The 15,746-nt window shown below is 42.5% G+C and overlaps 1 protein-coding gene and 1 non-coding gene across 2 annotated transcripts in view; both read left to right on the top strand.

Annotated features, from left to right (window-relative positions):
- Positions 1-5,192: 5,192 nt before the first annotated feature.
- trnaa-ugc (transfer RNA alanine (anticodon UGC)) lies at positions 5,193-5,269 on the top strand. The gene has a single exon. It is a non-coding gene; the product is annotated as a tRNA-Ala (tRNA).
- Positions 5,270-8,382: 3,113 nt separating this feature from the next.
- The window catches only part of LOC139559631 (fibroblast growth factor 12-like), a 76,279-nt gene continuing 68,915 nt past the window's right edge, over positions 8,383-15,746 (top strand). Inside the window, exon 1 of the mRNA XM_071375791.1 lies at positions 8,383-8,662. Within this exon, the coding sequence (XP_071231892.1) occupies positions 8,638-8,662 (25 nt within the window). The 5' untranslated portion in view covers positions 8,383-8,637. The remainder of the gene's footprint in view (positions 8,663-15,746) is intronic.

Raw genomic sequence — 15,746 nt, 5'->3', positions numbered from 1 at the left:
TACAGTAGAAATGTAAATGTAAATACAACAGGTAGACCTTTCCCTGAAATGCTGATTTAAGAGCCCTTAACCAACAATGCAGAGTTTTTTAAAAGTAAGTAAGAAAAATGTGCTAAATAAACTAACGGAAAAATAGTAACACAATAAAATAACAATAACAAGGCTACAGTATACACAAGGGTTACTGGTACCGAGTCAATGTGCAGGGGTACGGGTTAGTTGAGGTAATTGAGGTAATATGTACATGTAGGTAGGGGTAAAGTGACTATACATAGATAATAAACAGAGAGTAGCAGCGGTGTGTGTGTGTAGCATCAATATGCATGTGTGTGTTTTGTGTGTGTCCGTGTGTGTTTGTCTGTGTGCGTGTTGGAGTGTCAGTGTAGTATGAATGAGTGTGTGGGTAGAGTCCAGTGAGTGTACATCGAGCCTATGCAAGAGTGCAAAGAAATCATCATAAATAAGAGTAAAATAAGGGGGTCAATGTAAATACTCCTGATGGCCATTTGATTAACTGTTCAGCAAATCAAATCAAAGTTTATTTGTCACGTGAGCCGAATACAACAGGTGTAGACCTTACAGTGAAATGCTTACTTACAGGCTCTAACCAACAGTGCAATTTTTAAGTAAAAAAATAGGTATTAGGTGAACAATAGGTAAGTAAAGAAACAAAAACAACAGTAAAAAGACAGTGAAAAATAACAGTAGCGAGGCTATATACAGTAGCGTGGCTATATACAGGCACCGGTTAGTCAGGCTAATTGAGGTAGAATGTACATGTAGGTATGGTTAAAGTGACTATTAATATATGATAAACAGAGAGTCGCAGTAGCGTAAAAGAGGGGTTGGCGGGTGGTGGGACACAATGCTGATAGACCGGGTAGCCAATGTGCAAGGGCACCAGTTAGTCGGGCTAATTGATGTAGTGTGTACATGAATGTATAGTTAAAGTGACTATGCATATATGATAAACAGAGAGTAGCAGCAGCATAAGAGAGTAGCAGCAGCGTAAAAGAGGGGTTGGGGGGGCACACAATGCAAATAGTCCGGATAGCCATTTGATTACCTGTTCAGGAGTCTTATGGCTTGCGGGTAAAAGCTGTTGAGAAGCCTTTTGGTCCTAGACTTGGCGCTCCGGTACCGCTTGCCATGCGGTAGTAGAGAGAACAGTCTGTGGCTGGGGTCTTTGACAATTTTAGGACCTTCCTCTGACACAGCCTGGTATAGAGGTCCTGGATGGCAGGCACCTTAGCCCCAGTGATGTACTGGGCCGTACGCACTACCCTCTGTAGTGCCTTGTGGTCGGAGGCTGAGCAGTTGCCATACCAGGCAGTGATGCAACCAGTCAGGATGCTCTTGATGTTGCAGCTCTAGAACCTTTTGACGATCTTTTAGTTTCCTGAGGGGGAATAGGCTTTGTTGTGCCCTCTTCACGACTGTGTTGGTGTGTTTGGACCATGATAGGTCCTTAGTGATTTAGACACCAAGGAACTTGAAGCTCTCAACCTGCTCATTACAGCCCTGTCGATGCGAATGGGTGCGTGCTCGACCCTCCTTTTCCTGTAGTTCACGATCAGCTCCCATGTCTTGATTGTTGTCCTGGCACCACACTGCCAGGACTCTGACCTCCTCCCTATAGACTGTCTTATCGTCGTCGGGGATCAGGCCTACCACCGTCGTGTTGTCGGCAAACTTAATGATAATGTTGGAGTTGTGCTTGGCCAGGAGGTCAAGGGGACTAAGCACGCACCCCTGAGGGTCCCCGTGTTGAGGGTTAGTGTGGCAGATGTGTTGTTGCCTACCCTTACAACCTCGGGGCGGCCCGTCAGGAAGTCCAGGATCCAGATGCAGAGGGAAGTGTTCAGTCCCAGGGTCCTTAGCTTAGTGATGAGCTTTGAGGGCACAATGGTGTTGAACGCTGAACAGCATTCTAACGTAGGTGGGAATGGGCAGTGTGTGAGTGCAATGGAGATTGCATCGTCTGTGGATCTGTTCGGGCGGTATGCGAATCGGAGTGGGTCCAGGGTTTCTGGGATGATGGTGTTGATGTGAGCCATGACTTTCAAAGCATTTCATGTCTATAGATGTGAGTGCTACGGTGCGGTAGTCATTTAGGCGTGTTACCGTGGCGTTCTTGGGCACAGGGACTATGGTATTCTGCTTGAAACATGTAGGTATTAGAGAGGTTGAAAATGTTAGTGAAGACACTTGTCAGATGGTCAGCGCATGCTCTGAGTACGCGTCCTGGTAATCCATCTGGCCCTGCAGCCTTGTGAATGTTAACCTGTTTAAAGGTCTTACTCACATCGACTACGGAGAGCATGATGATACAGTCGTCCGGAACAGCTGGTGCTTTCATGCATGGTTCAGTTTTGCTTGCCTCGAAGCGAGCATAGAAGGCAATTAGCTTGTCTGGTAGGCTCCGCATCACTGGGCAGCTAGGGGATGGGTTTCTCTTTGTAATCCATGATAGTTTGCAAGCCCTGCCACATCCGAAGAGCGTCAGAGTATTAGGATTTGATCTTAGTCCTGTATTGACGCTTTGCCTGTTTGATGGTTCAACGGAGGGCGTAGCTGGATTTCTTATAAACCGTGGGATTAGTGTCCCGCTCCTTGAAAGCAGCAGCTCTAGCCTTTAGCTCAGTGTGGATGTTACCTGTAATCCATTACTTTACATTACACACTCCCACCCACCACCATACTGACAGACACTCCCACCCACCACCATAATGACAGACACTCCCACCCACCACCAGACTGACAGACACTCCCACCCACCACCAGACTGACAGACACTTCCACCCACCACCAGAATGACAGACACTCCCACCCACCACCAGAATGACAGACACTCCCACCCACCACCAGACTGACAGGCACTCCCACCCACCACCAGACTGACACACTCCCACCCACCATCATACTGACAGACACTCCCACCCACCACCAGACTGACACACTCCCACCCACCACCAGACTGACACACTCCCACCCACCCACCACCAGACTGACAGACACTCCCACCCACCACCAGACTGAGACACTCCCACCCACCACCAGACTGACAGACACTCCCACCCACCACCAGACTGACAGACACTCCCACCCACCACCAGACTGACAGACACTCCCACCCACCACCAGACTGACAGACACTCCCACCCACCACCAGACTGACAGACACTCCCACCCACCACCAGACTGACAGATACTCCCACCCACCACCAGACTGACTGACACTCCCACCCACCACCAGACTGACAGACACTCCCACCCACCACCAGACTGACAGACACTCCCACCCACCACCAGACTGACAGACACTCCCACCCACCACCAGACTGACAGACACTTCCACCCACCACCAGACTGACAGACACTCCCACCCACCACCAGACTGACAGACACTCCCACCCACCACCATACTGACACACTCCCACCCACCACCAGACTGACAGACACTCCCACCCACCACCAGACTGACAGACACTCCCACCCACCACCAGACTGACAGACACTCCCACCCACCACCAGACTGACAGACACTCCCACCCACCACCAGACTGACAGACACTCCCACCCACCACCCAAGTTTAATAAAGGCTGTGTGTCCCTTGCCTTGAGGCCAGTCTGTTTGGCGTGGCAATGACCATAAGAGGCAGATCCGGAACAACTGTGTTCCAGCTACTGTTTCACTAACTCCCCACCCTTTTCAAGAGTTTGTCCATTACTATGGTAACGGGTGATGATGTACAGAAACAGACTGTGTTAGTAGTTCATTATGTGCGTCATGTGATTCCTATGCACCAACCTGGACCTATTTACAACATACGACATTGTTAATCCATATCCTGCTGAAATTTTCTTGCTTTGGATCAGGCTCTTTTGCATTATCCTGGACCAATCTACATACTAAACCAATGTCTTTCATGCAAGTAATATATTTGTATGTATATTTTATATAGACTGAACAACAATTTAAAAGATCTATGGATTTCATGACTGGACAGGGGTGCAGCCATGGGGGAGCCAGGCCCAGCCAATCAGAATGAGTTTTTCCCCACAAAAGGGTTTTATTACTGAGAGAAAAAAGCTTTTTGTGTATATGGAATATTTCTGTGATTTTTTTATTTCAGCTCATGAAACACACCAACACTTTACATGATGCGTTTATATTTTTGTTCAGTGTACATAAAATGAGGGGACTGTGGCCAAAGACTGATGCCCTGTTGAGTTTGATTTGGCCATCTATTTCAGCAGTCTGGAACCAAACTTATTTTTATACCATCAGGAAACACAATCTGTTATCCTAGTGTCCTAACAGAGAGCTGACTAGGTGGTTTCTCAGACTTTGATCAATGAGCCGGTTAGATAATACCTCACGTGGTGACTCGTTTTAATACATGTACTGAATAAATAAAGATCTGGAGGGATAGTAGATGTGTATGGCTACTTCGGAAGTCCTTAAAAAATATGTTATTTTTTTAAACGGATCCCGAACTGGTCTTGTTGTTGAGCCTGTAGTGGGCAGAGGTCGGAAGGGTAGCTCCAACCAATTTGGACCAGAGCATTTGGATTACGTAAAAGGTAAAAGATGAATTGTAAAACACACCACTGCGGTACAGTGCACTGGAAGAGATCACTGCACACACATTAGACTAATGTTCTTTCAGGGTGGGAAGTGGGGTCAAGAGGGGATTAAAGTTCACACATTTAAACGGAGGTCCTTTGATAAAATGTGCGGTACATTTATCCGCTAATAGTTGTTCATTTCAGTGTTATATTACTGTTGAGTAATGGGGACCATAGACTTGAGCCAATGTTATTGATCCTCATTCATCAAATATTGATATCTTTCTGACAAAACGTTCTCTTTTGCTAGGCTATTAATTGACTAACATTGTCATAAATGCATCATCTGCCATTCAAGATGGATCACATAGAGACAGGTTAACTAAAGACTTCCTGATCCTAGCAGATGACTTTAGTAAGACAGTGTTCTAACAGGATAAAGAAAGGATACAGGGCAAATTGAAATGCAGATCAACAGAGGAAGGGGTTCAGTTGATGGCTGAATACGTAAATAAATCACCTTGGGATATTTTAGGCTTACTGTAATTATTCAATTTCCATGTAGCAATATTCCTTCAAGTTGAAAAAATGTATTTTACTGATTATAAAGTCATAGTCAGGGTCCCGTGTGGCTCAGTTGGTAGAGCATGGCGCTTGCAACGCCAGGGTTGTGGGTTCAATTCCCACGGGGGGACCAGGATGAATATGTATGAACTTTCCAATTTGTAAGTCGCTCTGGATAAGAGCGTCTGCTAAATGACTTAAATGTAAATGTAAATAGTCGACAAACAGCAAAATCAAAGACATGCATGAATATGTAGTACATTGTTTGGTATTCATTTCGGACCATTTGAATAAAGATAAAAACCACTGTAAAACTGAACATGATTTTGCATTCTCTCACAGGGTTACATTTGACAATATATGATCACAGGTGCAATGGGTGCTAGACATGGTGATGCAAACATTTTGGAACAAAATTTTAAAAAAGTCTTATGTCCACACAGCAAGCCTTTGGTCATGGTCAGGTGCGGACTGGGACCATAAATTGGCTTTGGCGTTTCTAATTCACCAGCCCATTTTTACCACCGGCCCCAACTATTAGCCAGATAATGATAATTTGGCGCATCTGGCAGGTCACGGTGACCCCAAACATCACCTTTGTAAACGAATCCTGAGCAGAGAAAGAACAACATGCATCAAAGTTTATTTATAAATGTATTTATTTGACAGAGACAATGCAAATGAATTAACATGTCTGTAAATGTGCTAGATTTAGCCAGCTGGCTAGTTTTCATCTGTAGTCCCTGGGAAGATAGATAAAAACATTTAGAATCACAAACTTTTCACCCACAAAAAAAGCTAGTTAAAAATAATTTGAATAACAAATAATAATTGTGAAAAAGAAAATACAGTAAAATACAAACAATGAAGTAGTAGAAAATAAAAAAACAGTGAAATATTACAAACAGCAAACAAAAAAGGTTAATAAAAGTGTCTACAATCTTGCTGTTCCTTAAACCACTTTTTCACTTATTGTGTGAGCTCACAAACACTAGCCACACATTTTACGTTTTCAGGAAGTTGGTTCCAGTGGTGACCAGCTTTTACAGAAAATGCCGACTGGGCAAGTGCTATTCTTCACACTGGAACTCCACAGTTTCCATTCACTGCTCCGCCAGTATGTGAACCTATAGTTTGACTACTTAATGTTGTGGAGCAAGTCCATGTAAGAGGCAAGCCATGTAGACGTGGGATGCAGGGTGCTATGTTGCTGAAATGAATGTGCCAAAACTGGAAGCAGAAAAAACGGCAGCGAAAGCAAAGGCCAGGATAACATAACCGAAGATAGGGAAAATTACAGGAAAGAGGGAGGAGTTTAAATTAATTGCGTTGTCATGAGAAATGTTTCACAGAAATTATTTTTGTTGCATCCATTTACAATTCATTAGCTCTTGCATGTAAAAAGGTATTACCTTTCAATATATTGTTTTGTTATCAATTCTTTGGGGTTTATGTTTTGTTTTCAGTAGCTAGTTTTCCATCCAATTAGCAACAGATTGTCATGCATAAAGAAAATATGAGAATTTTCCCATCATGGAGTGTTCCACCAAACTGACTTGTTGCACATAAAAATCATTGCGTGATGAAGTCGTGCACACAAAATATACTTTTTTTGCACGTGTTTCCATCGCATTTTCAACCCTACCAACAGTTTTGTCACAAACTGTTGCGTTAAATAGTAAATGTGTCTACTCTGGTCTTGACACGTGTGCTCTATCCAACAGCTCTCAGATACAGTGTGGGTAGGTTAGTCTACAATATTTGTACTTGTCAAGCATCGATCACCATGTCACCAGAATCAGACCCTCGTTATTTATTGGGAAGGATTATCAAGATCACTGTGCACTTTCACCACCCTGTGAAGTTCATCATCATTGATTTAATCTGTAACCGAATAAACTGTAAGGTTTCCCGAGTCGTAGTGGGAGGACCACACACCACATCATCGTGTGACTACCAAGTTTACTTTGAAATGCTGGTTTTTATATCAATATTTGCTCATAAATGCGTTTCAAACGCAATTTCTCGCATAATGAATTTCACCGACACAAAAAGATCCCACCATGTCCGACGAACAAATGAACTGTCAGCATTTATATAATTGTACCGAAACTTCCTGTTTCCATCACAGCTGTCATGATTTTTTTTTTTTAAGTCAGTATGACTTTACTCGCATAAAAACTGACAGGAAACGTGGTTACTATCATAATTTTTTATTGCAATATGAAATCATTTTGTTCTAGACTTCAGAAGTTTTACTTGATATTTAATGGCACAAAAGTAACTCACTTACTAGAGAATTGCACCATATAATAACACTATTACTCCAATAGAGGTGCTTAAAGCAGCAATCCTAATTGAAACATTAACAAAGTGCAGTCCCCGCCACAGTTTCGTTAAAAAGCAGAGGAATGGGGCTGGAGAAATGCAACCACTCTCAAATCCATAGACTAAACTGCTAAGGACTGACCATCCATGATATCAAAATGATAGTTTTAACCATGTTTTTAGACTATACAGTGTTTGTTTACATTTACTTTAAACAATGTGGAGTTTTCTTACATGTGAAACTGAAATTAGATGTTCACTTTCACATGTAAAAGTGCATGTTGACATGTGAAAAACAATCATATGTTAAAATCTAATTTGCAATTCCACATGTGAAAGTGAGATTTTCACATGTTGTTTTCTTACACAGTGAACCTGCAAATTAGATTTTTTCCCCACATGTGATTGATTTTCACATGTGAAACAGCACATTTGACATGTTTTTTGTTGTTGTAAGGATTGGACTTGCATTTTCTGAAGCCCTCTAGCCAAAAGTATGATCAATTAAATTCGCTGAATGTGCTCCCATACTGAACATTGATTACCACCATTGCAGACTAAGTGGATTTTTAGCATATATTGATGCTTTATTTTGTGTAGGTTGTTGCTACACCGCAAAGGAGGAGTCGCATATATGCAGCTTACTGTCATGTGCTGGCATTGTTAAACAACTCCACTTTCTGAAATAAGTATTTTAAACCTCATCCATCTTCATTATTTTATAAACCTCAATACTTCCGCGGAACTGCAGCATATACTTGAGGGAACAGCTTCTGACAGATGGCCGGCCTGCAGTATCCTATGGCAGGTTATACTATTCCAGCCTGCAGCAAAATATACCCTAGCTCGGCTCTTCTCATTGCCTCTCTCTCTCTCTCTCTCTCGCTCTCGCTCTCTCTCACTCAGACGCACACACTCACACCTGAACCCCCGCCCATTCAGTCATTAAACAGAAGCACAACACAGACACGCCAAAATAGCTACCTTGTTTACAGCGTTTCTAACAGATCTTAACTGTTTATCGATCTGACTTCAGCTCAGCATCCCGCTCCGCTGCTGTCCCTGCTGCCCCATCTGAAGAGGCGGAAGGAAGGCGCAACCCGACCAGGCACATTCACATCGAAGCAGTACCTTCAACTTACCCACTAGACCAGCTCTTATTTGCAGTGAAACATGAGTGATAAAGATAAAAACACCGGTAAGAAACTTTTATGTGCTTTTATTTGTTTCGTTCTATCTGCGAAGGTGCCGTGGATGCAGGCTATTGCAGTGTGTGTGTGTGAGTGGATCTAGAAGCGAGGAGCTTCTGTGAGTGGGGTGGACTGCGGTAGTCGAAATCCTCAACTCCCACTTTTCTGTATTTTTAGGTCCATTGCAGTAGGGTGCTTTGCGCGCAGTCTAGGCTATGGTGCATGCCTTTCCGCGTAAAGGGCCAAGGAAGTTGTGCGTCCTGGGCGGGCAGTGATTATACCCCCGACAGTTTCTTGGTGCAGCGCTTTGTTGGGCAATGAAACCGGAATGATAAAGAACAAGCGAGCCGGTGGCCAGACTCACCCGGTAAATGATTCACTATGTGATGCTGTCGCGCACGAGATGTGGATGTTGTGATGCTGCGCTCTCCGACATTCATAACCAAAAATGTATATACAGTATTTAAAATGTTTCTTCTCTGTCAAAAGTGGAAATGTTTTCTATATTTTTTTGTAAATATTTGTTGTAAATGTGGGCATTTCACGTTACTGTTGTGCAGAAGATAAATGCATTTCTGTCTCCCTTGAGCGCTTCGTCATGTCAAGAGGAGAGGAAAAGCGCTTGCTGATCACTTTCTTTTCCCACGGCGCGAGATAAATGTGCTGTTCCTAGTGTCTCGAGCTCCCTGATCACATCAGCATGCGCACAGTGGCGGAGTCGTTGTTGCAGGAACAAGTGCCAAGTCTGCCAAATTTCTCGACAAGGGTTAGGGCACCGAACACCCGATTAAAATCGAGTTTATTTATAACCCCAGGACTTTTCCTATCCCATTTTGTTTCAATCTTTTCTTGTAAATTAATTACAGTGTAGCATAGCCAATATAGTCATGAAAAGATGGGATTATTGAGAGATTTACAAAGTTCTGAGGGGAGGGCACTTAAACCATCATGTACTCTGCATGTAGATGACATGTACTCTCTGCATGTAGATTATATGTACTCTCTGCATGTAGATTATATGTACTCTCTGCATGTAGATTATATGTACTCTGCATGTAGATTACATGTACTCAATGCAACTATCTTTCACGCATAGCAGTTGGCATGACACATGTTTATTTACAGTACATGCAACATGCTTTATAAAAAAACCTCTTGAATATTAAATAGTATACCCTATTGCATTCACAAATGCCCACCATCATACCCACAGAATAACACATGAATTCATATGCGTATACCCCATACAGGCACTATTCATCAAATGTATTTAGGCCTATACAGTAAGACATGTGGATGTGTTATGTACTCAAACGGGTTTTCTCACAGACTTACTTACATATTCCATATAATATTTCCGATCTGTACTTGCACACTAAAACATGAGTAAAAACAAACCATGTTTTTTTACATACATGACATGAATGACACAGACTGAATTCACGATCACATTACAGCAATCCAATACGATATCAATACTCTCTTACCTCTATAACACCACTGTCTCCTAAAACTCACTCACATCTATTCATATTCATTGTTCAGGTTGTGGCCCAGGAGTAATGAAACATTTATAGACGAGTCAGAACTACTTTTCTTTGCGCAGGCAGACAGAGTGTGTGTTTGTTTGTGGTTGGATGGATACAGAGTGTCCGTAGCTTTATCATACTCCACCACAAGGACTCATACAGAAGCACAGGGAGGCATACGCATGCAAGTCAAACATGGGTTCAAATACTATTTTAAATATTTCAAATACTTCTAGTCAGGGGCACAACTTTGTTTGTTTTTTAAGTGAGGGGGAACATAACATATATAGTGTATATATATATATTTTTTTATCCAATCGTATAAACACTCCGAACAGCCTACCCGACCAGTCAGAGGCGTCCGCATGGTCCTAAAGCACACCTTTACCTCATTGTGTATCACATTCCAATGATAAAACTGGGGGGGGGACGTGTCCCCCCCGTCCCAAGTGAAAGTTGCGCCCCTGCTTCTAGTGTTTGCTTTAGCCTGCCTGTAGTGCCAGATGTGCAGCAGTGCAGCTATTCTACTGGTTCAATTGGGCTAGGTAAGCGTTATTTGAAATGATTTAAAATTGTATTTGAACCCAGGTCTTATGGGCGAACACACACACACACACACACACGCACACGCACACGCACACGCAAACAAGCACGCACGCACGCACGCACGCACGCACGCACGCACGCACGCACGCACGCACGCACGCACACACGCACACACACACACACACACACACACACACACACACACACACACACACACACACACACACACACACACACACACACACACACAGCCATAGGTCAATATTAGCAATGTTCTGTTCTCTGTCAGTTTTCTGCATTGCATTAGAAAGGCTAGCTTACCTTTTGCTGACCAAGGCATCTTTTCTGTTTTACCCTGGACTGTGAGCTCCTCAAACACACTCATGCTTGGCTACATATTTCACATCCTGCCTCCCTACCTCACGCTCCCCATATTTCTAAATCCCAGCTGTCCCCTCTTTCTATGTCATGTGTACACCAGTTGTCCCCTCTTTCTATGTCATGTCTACACCAGCTGTCCCCTCTTTCTATGTCATGTCTACACCAGCTGTCCCCTCTTTCTATGTCATGTCTACCCCAGCTGTCCCCTCTTTCTATGTCATGTGTACACCAGTTGTCCCCTCTTTCTATGTCATGTCTACACCAGCTGTCCCCTCTTTCTATGTCATGTCTACACCAGCTGTCCCCTCTTTCTATGTCATGTGTACACCAGTTGTCCCCTCTTTCTATGTCATGTCTACACCAGCTGTCCCCTCTTTCTATGTCATGTCTACACCAGCTGTCCCCTTTTTCTATGTCATGTCTACCCCAGCTGTCCCCTCTTTCTATGTCATGTCTACACCAGCTGTCCCCTCTTTCTATGTCATGTGTACACCAGCTGTCCCTTCTTTCTATGTCATGTGTACACCAGCTGTCCCCTCTTTCTATGTCATGTCTACACCAGCTGTCCCCTCTTTCTATGTCATGTCTACACCAGCTGTCCCCTCTTTCTATGTCATGTCTACCCCAGCTGTCTTCAACTCTTATTCTCCTTTCTCTCACACACTTGCAGAGTTTGACAATCTCATACAGATGTAGGATCTTAATTTGAGCCAGTTTGCTAAATCAGGAAAATAACCCTGCAGCAACAGGAAATGTGAATTATTATGTGGATTATAATTCATGGACATTTTTGTATGGGTTAATACATTTTTTAATAAGGGAAAATCATGTCGGTAATTTCAAAGTGGAAATCAAAAGCTTTAAAATCTCTTGCATTGCAAGAAAGTTCTTCTGCAACAGGGTGATCAAATTAAGATCCTACACATGTATGCTGTCGCTGACACACACACGCTCTCAACCTCTTCTATCCAAAACATGCGACATCGTTTCAACATGGTGTGCTGACGGCTGCAATCTCAACCACAATGAATTCATTGGAATGTAACTGCATTTATAATGCAATGCTTGAACTAATACCTGTTAAGCTTTACTTGCATGTATTGAGTTGGGCTAGGAGTTGGGATGGGAGGAAGGCCCTTCTCCTGGTATTTTATGCTGGGGGCGGTAAAGTTTCCCCTAGGTATAGATCTAGGATCAGCTTCCCCTCCTCCAATCGTAAACGTAACTATTGGTGGGGGAAATGCAAAAACTGACCCAAGATCAGCGTCTAGGGGAAACTTCACCCTACCGTAACAGTCAGACTCAGTTTTCATCTCATGAAAATACACAATAGATTACATAATGTATGTCAGAGGTTCCCAAGCAGGGGTACTAGGACCCCTGGGGGTACTTGGTCTATCCACAGGGGGTACTTGAGAAGACTCATGAGACCATAGGCCTGCTGGTAAAATGCACTTGAGGGGGTACTTCAAGGATACTCCGGGCAGAGCAAAATTCAGATGGATACAGTAACAGAAAAAGGGTTGGGAACCACTGATGTATGTGTTACAATGGATTCAGTAATAGTGAATGTGTAGAATACGTTATATGCCGATATAACAACACAGCATATCAACTTTATTTAGGGGAATTCAATTATGTAAATATGTGGTTGGATCGTTCTTCAAGCGATGGCATTTGCGTCCCTCGTCTTTGCAACCACGAAAAACACTTTAAAATGACAAGTAGTCGTAGTGATGTCTGTGATATGTGATATCTGTCATATTATCTGTACACAGAGACAGATTTTCTCTTTTTTGGCTGCAGACTCACTTCATGCACGTTCAATCTCAACCTTCATGCTTGCACATCTGTTTTCTTCAGACAGACCTTGGTACTCCCGTGGCAACTTAGTGAAATTTGCTGTCATGCTTTTGTGATTTTCAGCTCTAGATGCCGTGCATTGCAGGTTGAAGAGACATAGCTCAGTCATTGACATTTCACGCAGCTGGGAGCTTCCTTTATCCCCTACCTTTTTGTTTCAGTTCATAGATCTCCTGCTATTATTTAGCTCTGATCCAGGGTGTTACGTGCGGCTTACTGAGCTCAGTGTTAGCCAGCTGCACACTGGACCAGAGCTACCTTTATCCAAGGAAATTCAATCTACTCTCCGAGCAAAGACATCAGATCAACATACAATTTTGGTTCATATTTGATTGAGTTGTCAACAAACTTAAATTCAACTAGAAATAAACCAATCTTTGGAACTCTATTGGTATAATTTGTGGTTGAAATCTGGGTTACAATGTCGATCACTCTTTGCTAATTCAACCAATCAGCTATATTGATGGACCATGATAAATTCAGTTTTAATAAACTAGATTGACTCAAACCAATGCTTTGCTTTGGCCTGGAGGGGATTGGGGGCTACTGATGTATCTATCAGCAGCAGAGGGCCATGTAACTCATTCATGGTTATTAACTTAGTGGCACGCTAACTCATTCATGATTATTAGGGCCCATGGTTATTAACTTAGTGGCACGCTAACTCATTCATGATTATTAGGGCCCATGTTTATTAACTTAGTGGCACGCTAACTCATTCATGATTATTAGGGCCCATGGTTATTAACTTAGTGGCACGCTAACTCATTCATGATTATTAGGGCCCATGTTTATTAACTTAGTGGCACGCTAACTCATTCATGATTATTAGGGCCCATGGTTATTAACTTAGTGGCACGCTAACTCATTCATGATTATTAGGGCCCATGTTTATTAACTTAGTGGCACGCTAACTCATTCATGATTATTAGGGCCCATGGTTATTAACTTAGTGGCACGCTAACTCATTCATGATTATTAGGGCCCATGGTTATTAACTTAGCGGCACGCTAACTCATTCATGATTATTAGGGCCCATGGCTAACTCGTGAGCGTCACGATAATCAGCACTTCCACAAACTAGTTTATTACAGCCAAACGTTTCATGAAAATCCCAGAGTTCTGGCTATGAGTATGGATGGATCGTAGACCTACAAGGAGCTCTAGAACAAGGACAGATGTGGTTGGGGAGCCATGTTTGGCAGTGAACAAGTTGGTTGTACAGCACAAACCTGGGACCAGGCTAACGCTGAGCCTTCAAGTTGGTGATAGCAGTGGAGAGAGAGAGAGATTGTTGTAGATGTTTCAAAACATCACTGGAGAAGTTTAGTTAAATTATTTGCAGATTCATTGCGCATTATTTACAATTCTAATGTTTGTGATGAAAAAGGTAGTTAAAAATGGCTGAACAGTAGATAGTTTGAAGTAACTAGAACTCTTAGAAAGTCTGTATGTATAATGAACTAGTTTGGGTTGTTTACAGTCTAGCGTAGTGTTTGTGTGGGAGTCTTCCCCTTCAGCCTTCTTGCTTCTTTCTTCCTGTGTAGGCCTCTTCTCCTCTTCTCACCTGAAAACGCTGCTGGGCACTGTCATGTTGGATTCCGATTTCGCTGCTGCTGCTGGTATTGAAATATCTGACCACTGCTATTTGCTTGTTGTTTATTTTAGCACGATCATGACCCTTTAATCTTGTGACAAAGTCACCACAATTGTGTAGCAGTCTAATGCTTGTGGCTAGCTGATGAAGTGGAGCTGCTGCATGGTCTTAGCGGTTGATGTTTCTGTAATCTGTGAGGTAAGTTCTACAACTGTACAAATCCCCAAATTACCACAACGAATCTAATTTGTATGCAAGAGGAGGAGACAAGCAGTATTAGGGGCTCAGGCTTGAATGAATGGTGGCCGGTGCGTGAGAGAAAAAAAATCTATAAAATTCAGCAAGTACTCACACTCAAACCATAAAAATAAGAAAAAAACAAGGAGGCTGAGATGCAAAAAATATACATAATTTAACGTGCTCGTAAGAATGAAAAATGTGCCAGTGTAGTGCAAAAAGCGCTAAACAAAAAAGACCATACATTTTGTCGTCTTAAAGACCGTACATTTTGTTGTCTAAAAGACCGTACATTTTGTCGTCTAAAAGACCGTACATTTTGTCGTCTAAAAGACCGTACATTTTGTTGTCTTAAAAGACCGTACATTTTGTTGTCTTAAAAGACAGTACATTTTGTTGTCTTAAAAGACAGTACATTTTGTTGTCTTAAAAGACCATACATTTTGTTGTCTTAAAAGACCGTACATTTTGTCATCTAAAAGACCGTACATTTTGTCGTATAGAAGAGCGTACATTTTGTTGTCTTAAAAGACCGTACATTTTGTCTAAAAGAGCATACATTTTGTTGTCTTAAAAGACCGTACATTTTGTCTAAAAGAGCATACATTTTGTTGTCTTAAAAGACCGTACATTTTGTCGTCTAAAAGACCGTACATTTTGTCGTATAGAAGAGCGTACATTTTGTTGTCTTAAAAGACCGTACGTTTTGTCGTATAGAAGAGCGTACATTTTGTCGTCTAAAAGAGCGTACATTTTGTCGTCTAGAAGAGCGTACATTTTGTCGTCCATTCCATCCATATTTTTCCACCTTGGCCTCCTTGTTCTTTTTTTTTAATGGTTTGAGTGCAGGTACCTGCTGAATTCTATGCAAGATGAGTGCCAAAAGTCTGTGGGTGGAATACAGTTCTGCACACTTGAAGAGAGAAACTAACACATGCA

This window comes from Salvelinus alpinus, chromosome 30 (assembly GCF_045679555.1).
Source record: "Salvelinus alpinus chromosome 30, SLU_Salpinus.1, whole genome shotgun sequence".
In the NCBI taxonomy this organism is placed as follows: Eukaryota; Metazoa; Chordata; class Actinopteri; order Salmoniformes; family Salmonidae; genus Salvelinus; species Salvelinus alpinus.
Note: the sequence above shows the minus strand (reverse complement) of the source record. Positions and strands in the feature narration are given on the sequence as shown.